Genomic DNA, 16,749 nt, shown 5'->3' on the forward strand with positions numbered 1-16,749 from the left:
TCCAAACATGCAATCAACCTTCAATTTCCTCAAATCACCAAGCTAAAATTGTTGAACTCAAGTTTCCTCACTCTCTCTATCTCTAGTCAGCTAAGGACTCAAGGAATGACTGAGGAAATGATGCTAAACAATGTATAATTCAAGTCTCAACAAATGGTATGAAGCGGGCCACTAAGTGGCAAAGTTGTAAATAATGCAACCTGTATAATTTAACTTATTTTAATCTATTTAATCATACCAAATCACATTTCAAATAAATATGCCATAAAATCACATAAATTATGATTAACACATATCACTAATCAATTTCAGGTTCGGCCGCCAATAAGGCCTTCAATTTGCAGTTTAAAACATAAAACATGAACAGATAGTTTAACAGTCGAACAGATAGAGATGCACTTAAACAGATACAGACAATCAATCAGTTCTAGATTTTAGTCAGTCAGTCAATTAACATGTTTAGTCTCAGTTTAGCAGTAATCAGTGGTTAATCAGTAAACAGTGGTGAGGGTTGTCACAGAAAACTAAACAAATTTTGTCCCCAAACTTTCTTCAGAACTCTAAAATTGATAACCCAACAATTCTTAGGGTTTTGCCGAGGTCTTTAACCCACATAGTCCAACTTTCCTTGCCAAATTCACCCTAGCCGAGGTCATGGGGATGCTCAAATGGAAGGTAAACTTCTCCAATAAACTAGAATACTTCCGTCAAGAATTCTTCATTCCAGCCGACGTTCATCTAAGGTTGGTTGGGGAGGAGGATTCCATGATGCCTGGAGAGACATGTATGCCCTTCCCTGTAGTATCTATCATTTAAGGGTGGAGTCAAATTTTATCTTGATATCTTGTTTTGCTTTGGACCGAGATGCCTTCTTTTGTATCTGAACAAGTTGTCTTTTTGAATGTAAGTCCTCTTTTTGACTAAGTGTTCAATGCTTGTCTCTGTCTTTACTGTCTTGTATGATTCCATACTTAGAATATTTTTGTACTTCTTCTAAGTATACTTTAACTGTGTAATCACTTCGGGTTAGAACACATCTGACATGTACCACCTCGGATCCACTTCATCTCGGGTACACCCTCAGTTGGCCACCTCGGACCAACTTACCTCGGAGTTCACCTTTTACTGTGATCTCGGCCAATGGGCATTTTATAAAAAATTCTTTAAACAACATTCAACAAGTATTGTTTCCTTATTTGTACTTACTGTCTTCCAATATTTCCAGGTTTGACGAACTGGTTGGTGATCTCGGGTAACCAACAACTCGAGTGTCCCCTTATCTGGATACCTCGGCTGACTCCAACTTGTAAAAAATTTTAACAAGTGTTAAGCCTATTCCCTCTAATGTGAACCCAAGTGTCACTTATGTTCACGTTAAGCACGCATCTTCAATTTCGCTGAAGTCTGATACAAACAAAGACTAGCCGAGGTATTCAACCTTGGTTTCTCTAAAGCAAACTTAGTTCCATTCTGAGTTTAACTCTACCAACATGGCAAGCCTAGGTGAATTCAACTTAGTTCAACTCTATTATATGCAAGTATAATTCTTATATCTAAGTTTCTTGTCATGTTTCATTCAGAAATATCGCCAACTTAGTTCAACTCTATTATATGCAAGTATAATTCAACTCTGTCATATATAAGTTTAAGTTACTCGTCATGTTTTATTCAGAAACATTGCCAACTTAGTTCAACTCTATTATATGCAAGTATAATTCAACTCTGCATATAATAAGTCTAAGTTACTCATCATGTTTCATTCAAAAACATCACCAACTTAGTTCAACTCTATTATATGCAAGTATAATTCAACTCTGCCATATAAGAAGTCTAAGTTACTCGTCATGTTTCATTCAGAAACATCGCCAACTTAATTTAACTCTATCATATGCAAGTATAAATTCAACTCTGCTATATAATAAGTCTAAGTTTCTCATCATGTTTCACTCAGAAACATCGCCAACTTAGTTCAACTCTATTATATGCAAGTATAATTCAACTCTGTCATATAATAAGTCTAAGTTACTCATCATGTTTCATTCAAAAACATCGCCAACTTAGTTCAACTCTATCATATGCAAGTATAATTCGACTCTGCCACATAATAAGTCTAAGTTATAGTCTAAGTTACTCATTAGAAACATCGCCAACTTAGTTCAACTCTATTATATACAAGTATAATTCAACTCTGCCATATAATAAGTCTAAGTTATTCGTCATGCTTCATTCAGAAATATCGCCAACTTAGTTCAACTCTATTATATGCAAGTATAATTCTACTCTACCATATAATAAGTCTAAGTTATTCATCATGTTTTCATTCAAAAACATCACCAACTTAGTTCAACTCTATCATATGCAAGTATAATTCTACTCTGCCATATAACAAATATAAGTTTCTCGTCATGTTTCTTTCAGAAATATCGCCAACTTAGTTCAACTCTATTATATGCAAGTATAATTCAACTCTGCCATATAATAAGTCTAAGTTTCTCGTCATGTTTCATTCAGAAACATCGCTAACTTAGTTCAACTCTGTTATATGCAAGTATAATTCAACTCTGTCATATAATAAGTCTAAGTTTCTCGTCATGTTTCATTCAAAAATCGTCAACTTAGTTTAACTCTATTATATGCAAGTATAATTCAACTCTGCCATATACTAATTCTAAGTTACTCGTCATATTTCATTCAGAAATATCGCTAACTTAGTTCAACTCTATTATATGCAAGTATAATTCAACTCTGCCATATAAGAAGTCTAAGTTACCCGTTATGTTTCATTCAGAAACATCGCCAACTTAGTTCAACTCTATCATATGCAAGTATAATTCAACTCTGCCATATAATAAGTCTAAGTTTCTCGTCATGTTTCATTCAGAAACATCGCCAACTTAGTTCAACTCTATTATATGCAAGTATAATTCAACTCTGTCATATAATAAGTCTAAGATACTCGTCATGTTTCATTCAGAAACATCGCCAACTTAGTTCAACTCCATTATATGCAAGTATAATTCAACTCTGCCATATAATAAGTCTAAGTTTCTTGTCATGTTTCCTTCAAAAACGTCGCCAACTTAGTTCAACTCTATTATATTCAAGTATAATTCAACTCTGTCATATAATAAGTCTAAGTTATTCGTCATGTTTCATTCAGAAACATCGCCAACTTAGTTCAACTCTATTATATGCAAGTATAATTCAACTCTGTCATATAATAAGTTTAAGTTACTCGTCATGTTTCATTTAGAAATATCGCCAACTTAGTTCAACTCTATTATATGCAAGTATAAATAGTGAGTTGTTCTTGATAAAGTTTTTTTTGAGGTAATATTTTATATCAGATTAATCATAAAATATATATTTATCAGAGTGCGTAGCAGATAGCTTACACATATGACAAATTTTAAGGACGAAATTTTTAAAAGGAAGGAAGATTGTAATAACTCAAAAATTTAAGTTATCCCTTAAATTTTATATTATTATTCAATATTATTTTCTAAGTATTATGATATTTTTATTATATTTTTTTCTCTATATTTTTCTTAGACCAAAATACACTGAAATATAACATTTTTGGTACAATTACAATGCGTGGCCCTCAAGTCGCTTGCTAGCCACGCAAGTCGCTTGCTAGCCACGCTTTCTTGACTCTATATATATACTATCTATCATCAACAGCCTCGTTACCAATCTCAAACTCTCTAAGTCTCTCTCTCTCGGCTCTCTAAGTGTTTGTTTTTATATATAAAAGTTTGAGTTTAGCTTGAAATATTTAGTAGGTCATAGTGAGTGAAAGATAAAAGTTGAAATTAATATTAAGGTGAGTTATATTATATTTTGAGTCATCATAACATGTTTTATATATGTTTTGAGTTACCATAATTTATTTTACGCAAATTGTGCTTTATAAATTATTTTAGCATTTTTAATTATATTATTTATTTTATGAACCTTATTTTATATACTAAGGAAAGCCCATGGATATAGTTGTTTATTAAAATATGTTTTGAGTAATTATTTTATAAGTACCACCACGAAGGTCTCATGTCTTGGGGGACTTAAATAACCATTGGCCCTTTGATTAGTTATTTTGTGACCCTCTGTTTGTCATGGATCCACTGACATTCTGATTTCTGGTGTGGAGCAAAGTGTTGTACGGAGCTAACTGCTACACTATTAGAGTTCGTGCGAGCCATCTCTTGAGTTTATACATCTGTTCTATTTTGTACCGTGATTATGATTTATGGTGTAGAGCAAAGTGTTGTACGGAGCTAAGTGTTACACTATGGTGGGAGCCACCTTTAGAGTTTCGTACGAGCCACCCCTTGAGTCCATACATCTATTATGTTCCATTCTGTATCGTGGTTATAATTATTTTGTTTGTATGATTTCTATATTGTATGTCTAATGATCTGTGTATTATATACTTTGTATTTCAATATCAAATTTTGTTTAACCAATAATTATCCATGGTGAATTTTATACCATTATGCTCTCAGTATAATATTTCTTACTCTGCTATGTGCTTATAGCTGTTTACCAATTTTCAAGAAACAATGCAATTCAGAAATAGCTTTTGGAGAGTCTTAGACACGAAGTTGCAGAATAGACACACACAGCACTTTTATAGTATTTATAATTATATTCTTCATATATAAATATCGGCCTTTTTGATCAATAAATTTTGTTATAAAAATAAAAACTCCAATGATTATTTTGGTACCCTTACTTAAATATTTTTTACCGCTCGCGTTTAGTAATTTGTTTAAAAATTGACCGGAGGTAACTTCAATTACTAACCATCACGATACTTAACCCTTGGGTACGGGGAACAGGTCGTGACAATTAGTGTGACTCATAATTATCAAATGTCACTATTGTTCTGTGTTTTTATTTATAAATAATTTTTTTAAGTTAAATTTATTTTTATTTTTTTTATCAAGAAAAAAGGATACTCTGAGGTGTCATCACATCATCCGTGGGCCCAGGAACTCAGGATTCTATTGAAATACAAAGTAAGGTCTCCGCAGAGAACTACTAAAATTACTCAACATTTCGTTCCCCTAAAAATCGAACCTGAGTCATACTTGTAAAGAATGATATCTTCTCCATTAAGCCACCACTTGTTGGTTTTTTAATGTTAAATTAGATAGTTGCATTTGTACCCCAAAAGCAAAAAAATGAGAGAGTTGCATATATCCTTTGCAACAGTGAGTCCGCAACTTCAAAAACAACCATATCTATACCACTGAGGGACTCGTACTTGGAATTTGATTGGATTGGTGTGCTTAACGACTCATGTCCCATTATATAAACAAATTTCAGCCATAAACATGAATAATAAAAAAAAAGTCAATGCTATACTTTTTAATTAGGTTTGTGTGCATGTTATTTCTTTAACTTTCTAATTTAGCCCTCAAACAAAATTCACAAATGGATCTGTCCAACCATATGCTATTAACAGCTTCATGAGTTAAAAAATTTCAATGTTTTATTTTCACATGTGCTTAATTCTTGTACTGAGACAACTAGATTGTTGTGGTAAAAAATAGTTGAACTAACAAAATTACTTAGAAAAGTTTGATCCCACAGAATGAATTTGATTCAAAATTAAGTCCCAATAATAGATACTGTCTGGAGGTAAACATTTTAAAATTTTACAGAAATGTAGCATTGTTGGACCCGAAAAACAAAAAAAGTTTTTTCTCATCATTTGAGGCCTTCCCCTTCTTCTATCTTCTATCTCAAGCAAACACTCTTTGTTTTCATATATCAATAGGTCTCACCGTCATTTTCTTCTGTCTTCAACTGCTGAAGTAAAAGTTCATTCCATGTATCAATGGGTCCTGGCAAGCACCAATGGAGACAATCATAAAACTGTCTTTTATTCCCTACAGGTGGGTGCCAATAATGGTTCGGATGACCATCTGGTCTCATACTCATGGCTTCAGTCACATCCAACAACCTGAACTTCAATCCCCTTTCCCTCCCTTTCCTCTTTGCAACCCGAAACTCATCCATCTGCATCATGTGAAACGTCGAAATATACCAATCATACTTCATTTCTCTCTTTTCAAACGGCCTCGTCCTTATACAATTCCCTCTTCCTTTCATCTCCTCAGCTGCAAAGTGCGTCGGTGATATAGTCCTCAGAAAAACTATCCCCTTAAAGGGACGAAGATTAATCAGAGTTCTAAATGCAGTTTCTAAAGCCACCCTGTATCCATAATACATGGTGAGGTCTTTTATGTTCTTTTCCTTGCACGAGCTACACCCGACAACCTTACCCTTTTCGTGGTACATTACTGGCTTAGCGAACCAATGTCCAATTGAGATGATCACGTAGTCGAAAGCTTCGACCTGAGTTGGCCAAACCTCATGTACCTCATCTAAGTAGAGGTCAATGGGCTTTGCCGGGTAAGGACTCACACCGCGTGCCTTAACCAGAAAAGGAGTCCTTGAAAGTTGTAGTGTAAAATTGTAATCAGGGTAGAACCAGCGTCTAAATTTTATGTCCGTTGTATTTGATTGTTCTACAAAACTTGCAACCTAAAATACAAGATAATAGTAGTTATTGATAAGCAATTCTAATATTAAAAAAAGCAAAAACAAAACGTCAAAGGTTAGGTTTGAGACAAACTTCGGATTTGAGTGGGGGCAAAATTTTACCAAGAATCATATACGAAATTTATTACCATTTGATGAAGGAAAGTAATACATTAAAAGAACAGAGAGATAGAGTTTGAAAGGAGGGCAAACTAAACATTGAGAAAGTGATGGAAAAAATAAAAACCAATGATTAAAATTGGAGAGTAAAAAAAAATATACCAAAGGGAAAAGTTCAAAATGATTTCTGAAACATAGGTACATCAAGTAATTTCCAAATGAGAGCAATTTTGAAAGTTCTTTTAGAAACTATAAGTAAAATGGTAATTTTTCAAAAGCCAGTTGAGACACCCTTTATTAGCTCTGCCAAATGGAGTAGTTATTCAATACCCCCAATAAGGCATGGCCAAGTAGTGTCACAAGATAATTGTGATTGATGAATATTGTAAGATCTACCATTTTTTATGGGTGATTAAGGAAAAACACGAAGGGTGACATTTTATTATTGATTTGTGATATGATTAGGTCGTGTTTGGAAACTTGGTTCCCAAATTTTTTTCTCATTTTTTTCATTAAAAGACAAAAGTTTTGCAAAATCAAAAAAAACAAATCTAAACAAAATATCACATCCAACCCAATAATCATTTTATTTTTTCTCTCACAAACATCACATCCAACCACAAAAAAACCCAACTATCTTTCCAAACACTAAAATTTTTTTATCCAATAATATCTTACAACTAAAAAAACTACATAAAAACCCACTTCCCAAACACCCACTACGTGGTGTGGGAATTGATTTTTTTTCCCCCTATAGTTAGTTCTCTCCAATCTTGCCCACCCTAGCACTTTTCGATTAACTGGGGATCAATAGTAAATTCTCCCAAATGAATAAAGCAATGGGATTTTCTGTCCTCAAATTTCTATGACCCTCTAACCAACAAATTTTTTTAACGATCGAACAGTTATAAGTGTTTTGGAATGAGGAATAAAGAAATTTAATAACAGAAAATTCTTGGCTATGAATATACGCAACACGTTAATTTTTGTACTTACACTACTCAACATGCACCCTAGCGATTGCATTTGATTTCTTGCCAATGAGTCCCCAACAAAGGCCATGGACTTCCCTCTCACAATCTCCAAAAACCTAGCTGCATCAAACAGAGGCAGCTCACAATCTTCTGGTTTCCACCTCCACTTCATGAACTCTGTGTCTGGTCTTCCATACTTCATGCAATTTTGCGCATCTTGAATCACACATCTACTATTGTTTGTGTAATAAGCAGGCCCCTTGGGATATGGTACCCATTTCCCAATTGACATATCACATTTATCCCCTAATCTCAAGCTTATGGAGTCATTAACAGCACGGCACCGCAATGGTGGTGTCAGTGATTCATCGACATTAATATCACGCAATTTTAAGAATGGCAAATTGTCAAGATTATAGTCAAGAGAGATAAAGGTGACAAGAACTAGGGTTGGGATCAGTATTATTAGGATTGGCTTCAAGATTTTAGGCCAAGGAATTGAGTGTTGAGTTGTTGTACCCATTGGGAAACTTTAACGGGTTAACAACAATAAACTTTACATTAGAGTACATGTTCAGTATTAATAACACTTACTATTAGTGTAGTAATGTCCAAATATTGCAGTAACTCAGTATGCTAATTAATGTTATATATACATAAAAGAGTATTATAACCCCCTATTTAATTGTTATTATTTCACATTTGTTAGCTTCAGTTTTCAAATTTTAACATTATATTTTTATATCTTCATAAATATCTATTCCATGAGAGAGAGAGAGAGAGAGAGAGAAATTTCATTGAAAAAGAATCACTCTAGTTTTTAAGTACTACTTCTAGGTGCTTGCATGTTGACTGTCGACGGTTCTGTTTGTAATTTGGATTTACCCACGTGTCTACGATTTGAAAAAAATTAAACATGCATTTGCTTGCAGTGCGATTTGCAGTTTGTATAGATAAAATTTAAGAATGTGCGGACGGTTGTAGCCAATTTGTAAATTGAGTTTTTACCTTATAAATTTTATTTTTGGACTTGTTTTTTCCCATTTTTTAAATATTATTGATTGCGAGAGATTTAACACTATCCTCCATTAAAACTGAATTATAAAAACTTAAAATAAAAATTAAATAAAAACTAACGTATAAAAAAAAATCACGTAACTAAATTTATAAAAAGTTGAAGAAATTTTAATTGAAGAATAAATATTTTAAACAAGTCAGTGCATGATATTATTATAATGTTATAATATTATTATAATGACATGAAAAAAAGTGGTTGATTATTGGTGAAGAATATTACAAAACTTACATGAAAATCTAACAGTCCAGATTAAAAAAAAAAAAAAAAATGTATACAGATGCGTGCAAGTGAGTACAGATGTTGGTAAAACCAGCGACTGGTCTGCAACCCGCAAAATAAAAAAATCCTAACCCGCATCCGACCTTAATGATTCTGCGAAAACCACCCAAATAAATGTAGAGAGTTCGAATTGAGCGATTTTCACGAATTGAATAACCCTATCTCAGCCCTAACTACTTTTGTACCTAAATAAAACATAAATGGTATGTATGCAAAAACATGTTTAGAAAAGTAAATATAATCTGCTTTCTGTGGCGTATGTTTAAAATTGCTATGGTAAAGCCCACACTCAAAACAAATCTAGCCTACACAATTCTAATTTTGAACAATTTTTAATTTGCCATTGTGAGCACCAACTAATGATACAGTAAAAAATAGACAAACCTACCTTTGTTAGATGACAGATAAAAAATACACACCTAAAATATTTTTTACTTTGCAAAATATCACTCAAGCCATACCATATAATACTTTAAATTAATTTTTCCCAAAAAACCTTTCTTGATTTCTAAACCATAATATTATTGATTTCACCTAATGTGCAAATGAATTTCAAGATGCTCATGCAGAATAAAATTAGATTAACATTAGAGCAAATTTCCCTCTAAAAACAAAAACATTAGAGCAAATTCAACAGATGCTCACAACAAATTTTTCTTTCAAAAAAATATAAATCGAACCAATAAAATCACTGGAGAATGCATATCTTAATGGCAGAAAAGGAGGTTCCAATTGAAATAGTAGTAACTCAGAACGATAAAAACAATATCACTAGAAACAACCATTAGATGTTGGGAATAAGTTGAAGGAAAATGAAAACTTAGCAGAACCTACGCTTCTCCAAGCAGGACTGAACAATTCAAGTAAGGGGGCACTCTCCTTCAAACAACATTTTTCGCTTTTGCTTTCGCATCCATCCCTTGCAGAATGTTAAAATTTGATGGCCCAACAGTGTCAACGAACCCTCGTATTGATAGTTCTGGCACTGTAGTATTTTTCACCAGCAACTCGTGATCAATAAAGATGATGACCACTGTAATATCATCGTGAAAGAACCGTCTCACTCCCTTTTCAATCTTCTTAAGATCATTGTACCTCATCTCTCTTTTCCTAGCTGCTTCATTCAGAGCTGATTTAAGAAGCCTTCTTGCAATTCCCTAGTATTTGAAGGAGAATAATGAAAATTATATCAATGCCTAGTAAAAAGAAGGCTAAATTACACTGACCTCCCTTGAGATTTGGGGAATTATGCCAAAATTGTGAGGCTTGCCATATTTTCTCTAAATCTCAGGATATGTCTGTAATTTACCTGTGTAAAAATGATAAAGATGGTTATGTGAGCACAGAGACTAACTGGTCTAGGGTTATTGTAAACAATCTCTACAGCCTGTTGATTTGTCAAGTGTTCCCAAAGCCCGTCAGATGCAAATATTAGAAATCTGTCATTTGGTCGTAAAACTCTTGAATATATGGATGGTTCAGCAGTCAGAACTGGCCGACGGAGAGGTTCAGATAGGTGGAACCGCGGGAATGATGGATCAAGAGAGAACTCTGGCCTCTTCAAGTATGCATCTCCGATAGATCTAGAAACCTAATTGAAAATAAACCACACACAAAAACAGAAACACAACATTATGAGCAGGAAAACAACTGACACTTTTGCAAACAAATAAATTCTAATTAATTAACAAGTACAAGTGAATTATACCAACTTCTGCACAATCTTCTTAATCATCAACCACAAGGGAATAAAATTGTATCATTTCATAGGCCTTTCATGCCTTGTCGGCAGCTGGCTTCCATTTTTTCACATATCTCATCAAGGAATCCATCACATTGCAATCTAAAAGTTCCCAAGAAATAGTTTTGTAACAGGAGAAACTTGCTTCCAACTTTTAATCATTTCAATGGTACTCACTTTTAAATGATAATCAATTCAATTTCAAATAAGTAATCCATCAGCTAAGAAGCATGCATATGGACACGGACAAGGGTATGTACGGTGCATACATATGAGAGGTATTGATGTATACGTGGGTAATATATATATATATATATTTTACCTTGCTTTTTCTCTCTTTGTTCCCATATATTTTACTTTTGACTCCAAACAAGCTTTCTAAAATTATATATTAAAAAATATCTACGAAAGTGTCCTAAAGGCGTGCCAATGAAGTGTCCCCAACGTAACCTACAAAAAAATAATAATTAAAAAAATTACATGCCACGTGGCAAGTCAAACATGAGGACACATGTGTCCGACCGTCTCAGTGTCCCTGCCGTGGCGGACACGGCACCCATCTTGGAGTGTCGGTGCTTCTTAGTCCATCAGTCTGCTAAAGAACAACAAATTTTCTAAAAGGCCAAGAAATGCCAAAACCAAAACCAAAGAAGAGAGAGAGAGAGAGGGAGAGAGAGAGGGAGAGAGAGAGGGGAAAAAAAAGAAGCAGTGGCTCTAGTTAAGGCATGCAGGAGGATTGTTATAATGACAAAATGGTATTGAGATACCAATGCATTAAAGGTATTCACCTCCCCTATCTAATTAAACCAATTTCATAATCTTTCGGCCAATAAACGATACTTTACATTTAATGCAGAATAAATAATGAGAAGCACACAAGTTATACTCCAAAACAGAGCAACTCAAGGATTAACTAAGGTTTCAAATTGGTGAAGGCAACCAATCAAGGAAAAGTTCAGCGAATTCTACTCAGCATATGGAGTTCCTATTAAAAGGCCCTGATGAGTTTCCCACACTTTTATGGATACAACTTCATAAAATCCCAGAACTCACTACATTCTAAATTCCTAATAAGGTGTACAAGTGCATCAACTGTCAAGACCTTGTTTGAATTTAATTTTTTTCTATTTCACTACTAGGGATAGTTGAAGATTGTTTTAGAAACTACTTAAAACTGTTATTTTTTGTTCCTCAAGAAAAAGATGGGTGTACAATGTGTCAATGATCCACTTCTACGAAGCATGAGTACGTGTAGGAATACTGGTACTGATACGATATGGGTACGTCGATATGGCAAAATTCAAAAAACATAGAGTACATGTACGACTTGGTACGCTTGTAAAAAAATATTTATTTTTAATTTAGAACCCAAACCAAACCAAACCAAGCCTTAAGTCCCATCAAATGGGGTCGGCTACATGAATCCTTTTTCTCCACGCGGCCCTATCAAAGATCATTTCGTTAGTCAAATTAAGTAAATCCATATATCTATTTACAACGCTAACCAACATTAATCTAGGCCTATCCCGTCCCCTAACATTTCCATTTACCGTTACAGCATCGCATCTCTTCACTACTGCCTCTGTTGGTCTCCGTTGAATATGACCAAACCATTTCAATCGATTCTCTCTCAGCTTATCTTCTATCGGTGCTATTCTTACCAATTTCCGAATACACTCATTTCTAATTCTGTTTTGTCTAGTCTTGCTACACATTCACTTTAGCATTCTCATCTCAGCCACACTCATTTTATCTACATGTTGTTTCTTGATTGCCTAACACTTCGTCCCATACAACATCGCTCGTCTAATAGCCGTTTTATAGAACTTACCTTTAAGTCTAGTGGGTATTCGTCTATCGCACAGCACCTCGGACACACTTCTCCACTTGCACCATCCCGCCTTAATCCTATGGGCCACATCCGCATCGATCTCCCCCGTTGTTGTGATAATCGACTCTAAATAACGAAAATGTTCACTCTTAAGCAGTTATTGGTTCTCAATCTTCACTTCTCCTCTGCTTTCATTGTTACTGTTACCAAATTTACACTTCATGTACTCTGTCTTAGTTCTTCTTGTCCGGAATCCTTTAGATTTAAGAGTTTTTCTCCAAATCTCTAACTTTGTATTAACTCATTCTCTAGTCTCATCTACTAGTACTATATCGTCTGCAAAAAGCATACACAATGGCATATCATCCTGGATATTTCTCGTCAACTCATCCATAACTAAAGCAAAAAGATAAGGACTTAAAGTAGATCCTTGGTGTAACCCTACAGTCATAGGAAATTCATTTGTCTCTCCAGCAGGCAATCTAATAGTGGTTACCACCCCTTCATACATGTCCCTAATCACATCAATGTAACATTTTGTCATCCATTTCTTCGCTAACACCCACCATATTATATCCCGAGGCACTCTATCATATGTTTTCTCAAGGTCAATAAATACCATATGAATCTCTCTTTTCTTTTCTCTATACTTTTCTATTACTCTCCTCAAAAGATAGATCACTTAATGTCAAAAATAAAAATATAAATCAAAATTAAATGTCAATATATTAAATAACTTACAAACCATAGTTTAATTTTAAAATCATGCTAAGCATAAAACAAAAAATAAAAAAGAAATCTAGTGAAAAGAGTTTTATTTCTGTAATAGAAGAAAATATTGTTTCAACTGAGATACGGTACGGCTTGGGTATATACTAGGTACGTTTGGGTACACCAAAAATTAAGCAGAAAAATTTTGGATACGTATTTCATGTACCCAGTACGTATGCAAAAGTGCCATAAGAGGTACCATATGCCGGTACGTATCCAATACGGGTACGGTATATTTTTCGAAGTACCCATGCATCATAGATCCACTTAATTTTAGTGCTATCACAAAATAGGAAGGTAATCTTATGTTCCTTTCTTCTTCTTTTTTTTCTTTTGCCAGGTATGCGATCTTATGCTCTATCTATACTATACATGTCCTATAAATTCATTTTAGAATAATCTAAACAAAGTCAACTAATACAAATATAGTGAACCATCATAAACGCCTTTTTAATTTTAGGTGCCATAGATTATTCTCAACAACTCAGTGAACTAAGTTAAAAAATGCAAATTTCCCGTGCCAGTGCATTCTAGTGTTCCTCTCCCCATGGGAGTGAGGCAGAGTATGACTGTCAGTGCAGATGAAGCCTGTAAACAAAGCCCAATGGTGTGCATAAGGTTCAAAAGGATTAAATACTTGGGCATTCTATAATTTCCGTCTTTTTAAAAGGGAATCCTTAGATCAATGTAGACATAATTTGATAGGTATCACCATCCCACACTACAAATAATAAACATGCATTAAAACCCATTAAAAAAAAAAAGTAAAGAAAAGTTAATATGGAAATGCACTCCTACAGTCAAATAACTACACAAACCTGAATGATCCCTTTGATACGCCACACCCCATTTTTCATAACAACAATATGCGAATCATCTGGATGCAAGGACCTAAGTTCTTGTCTAACCTCCTCCATACTGGCGTTGTGATCCTTAGTCAGCTGTTCAGAAACAATTTTATTTGATCTACCCACATAGCCTATTACAGCTCTCGAATCACCTAGATTGGCAACATATAATGTCCCTTTCCAGATGATTCCAACCAGACAACAAGACCCATTGGCTGCAATTAATGGTTTTATTCCACATGACCGGCGCACAAGAGTAAGAAATCCATCTTCAGTAGCAGAAAAAGCACTTTTAAGAATGTCTTCAGATATTGTTCCATTTTGTTGAGCAAGCCCTATTTAAAACAAACAAAACCAAAACAAATAAGACCCTATGTATAACTACACAAAACTACTAAAAGGCACACTATGCAGCAGTTTCAGTGAAGACCAAGAAACAAGAAACAAAAAGGAACAACAGCGTAATGTACTTGACAGGAAACATAAAGAATAGCTACTCCACCATGAGTTGAGAAGGAAAACAAATGTTCCTTCAGTTAAGTGTCTGAAAGAATTGAGCAACAATGAGACCAACATTAAGAATTTTGCTAGTTTGTACAATATTGGTATTAAAAATCAAATAGAATTGCGGGCACTCATCCAAAAAATTAAAAAGAACTAAGCATATGTGCAAGGGCGTTTTGGCAAAACTTTGTTTCATATTACCGTGAGAACTGCATTCTTTTAGTCTCAATTTTTTGAAGATCGCCAATTTCTTCAGCACATGATTTAAATAGCACAACCAACTAGGCTCTTAAATTACAAAATTACCAGTATCCGTTGACGAGAGCATGCGAAGATAAGAAACCAACTAGTAGAATTACGTAAAACTAAATATTTGGCTAAAAGCTCTAGACCTTGAGTTACGAACTGTCAGATCTTTCTACAGTTATGCCAAATCACACTAGCCAATGCACTGAGATACCATAATTTATCCAAGAAAATTTTCTTGAATTACGAATTGATGACCCAATTCAGAAACAAACAGTCAGAAGCTTGATCTCTTTTAATTTACACCAATGAAGTGACATTAATAATAACCAAAAGAAAGTAAAAGACATAAAATAAAATCCACAACAAGACAAACATACACCAAATCATCAAGAACACCATTAATTTCCTAGCATGTATATATAGTCAAACCAGTCACAAAGCAACATTTGTCAACATTAACACCAAATATAGTAAATAAAATCAAGAAACAATTCCACAAAAAAAAAAAAAAAAAAAAAAAAAAACCAAAAAAGCTTACTGATTAGATGAAGGAAGAGATGGTCACGGATAAAGCGGGAGGCTTCGGGACCACCATGCCCATCATAGACTCCAACAAACGTGGCGTCACGGCCAGTCTCAACCTGGCTGTGATCCTCAATAACCTCATTGGCCTGTACAACAGCGAACGAGAACTCTCCATATGAATGCTTCTCGAGGTCTCTGCACCAGAGAAGCGCGTCTTCACCACCGCCCGATTCATCATCATCACCACTACTATTATTACTATTATTATTATTATCCTTGTTCATACGGGCATATCGTCGAACAGGTCCCCAACATGTCGATGCCATCCTTACCAGCCCTGAGAACATCCCTCATTTCCCTCTCCAACAAAACCCTAGAAAGTTCAACACTACAAAAAAATAAAAATAAAAAAATAAAATAAATTCAAGAAAAAAACAAAATACTGACTTTAACAACACACAATTGACCAATGCAATGCAAATGGAAACAGTTGATTATGAACTCAGGACAAAATTTGATAAATGAGAGTGGAAACAGTTGATTTTTCTTCAAGAACTCAGACTTACCAAGAATTTATCAATGTTAGAGAGAGAGAGAGAGAGAGAGAGAGAGAGAAAGTTAGATTGTGAGTCCAAGAAACCAAACACAGAATTGATCGATTGAACTGTAGGATCAGTATCGGGACAGTTCAGAGCAAGAGAAAGAGAGAGAGAAAGTGAAGAATTGAGGCTGCGATTGATGGATTAAAGCGTAGAGAGAGAGTGAAGGAATCATTGAGAGAACGAAGAGTATATATATGTGACAGAGAATTACAGAGATATATATATATATAGAGAGAGAGAGAGAGAGAGAGAGAGAGAAGCAATTTTTGAGAGGGAAAGAGAGAAAGAACCAGTCTGCGTATTTGGGGAACACAGTGATATATATATATATATATATATACATAGAGAGAGAGAGAGAGAGAGAGAGAGAGAGGGGGGAAGGGAGGAGGGAGATGCACAGTGAAAGGGTAAGTTGACCAAGCGTGTGAACAAGAACAAGACTATAATGCCCCTATGGAATTGGGAAATTACGAAAATACTGCTTATCACGGTAATCACTGAGAAAAGGTCCCACCCATAAGCGCCATGTCATATATGGATAGTGATAGAAATTTGTTTTACTAGATTATCGGAAAATATTGGTAATTAATGGTTTAGTGTGTTTTTTTATTTTATTTTAATAAGAGGAGTATGTGATAAATTAGTATATTTTTTATTTTTTATAAAAAAAAATAT

General features: G+C 34.3%; 1 protein-coding gene and 1 pseudogene across 6 annotated transcripts; both read right to left on the bottom strand.

Moving 5' to 3' along the window:
* Nucleotides 1-5,614: 5,614 nt before the first annotated feature.
* LOC114282292 (protein trichome birefringence-like 19 pseudogene) lies at nt 5,615-8,169 on the bottom strand (annotated as a pseudogene). Its single transcript, XR_014343143.1, has 2 exons — nt 7,669-8,169; nt 5,615-6,555 (listed from the first exon to the last, which is right to left on the bottom strand). The product of XR_014343143.1 is annotated as a protein trichome birefringence-like 19 pseudogene (transcript).
* Nucleotides 8,170-9,673: 1,504 nt separating this feature from the next.
* LOC114282297 (Protein phosphatase 2C family protein) lies at nt 9,674-16,470 on the bottom strand. 5 transcript variants are annotated; one of them, XM_028224947.2, is made up of 5 exons: nt 16,039-16,470; nt 15,486-15,860; nt 14,165-14,529; nt 10,358-10,594; nt 9,674-10,160 (listed from the first exon to the last, which is right to left on the bottom strand). In XM_028224947.2, exons 2-5 carry the CDS (start codon nt 15,817-15,819, stop codon nt 9,885-9,887), a joined length of 1,212 nt encoding a protein of 403 aa, XP_028080748.2. In that variant the 5' UTR covers nt 15,820-15,860; nt 16,039-16,470; the 3' UTR covers nt 9,674-9,884. The 5 variants fall into 5 exon arrangements, with proteins under 5 accessions (XP_028080748.2, XP_082746886.1, XP_082746889.1 ...); XM_082890760.1 differs by having other exon boundaries at nt 10,313-10,594; nt 16,039-16,443; XM_082890763.1 differs by having other exon boundaries at nt 15,486-15,845; nt 16,039-16,441.
* Nucleotides 16,471-16,749: the final 279 nt, after the last annotated feature.

This window comes from Camellia sinensis, chromosome 10 (assembly GCF_055761805.1).
Source record: "Camellia sinensis isolate YWXY chromosome 10, ASM5576180v1, whole genome shotgun sequence".
Taxonomy (NCBI): domain Eukaryota; kingdom Viridiplantae; phylum Streptophyta; class Magnoliopsida; order Ericales; family Theaceae; genus Camellia; species Camellia sinensis.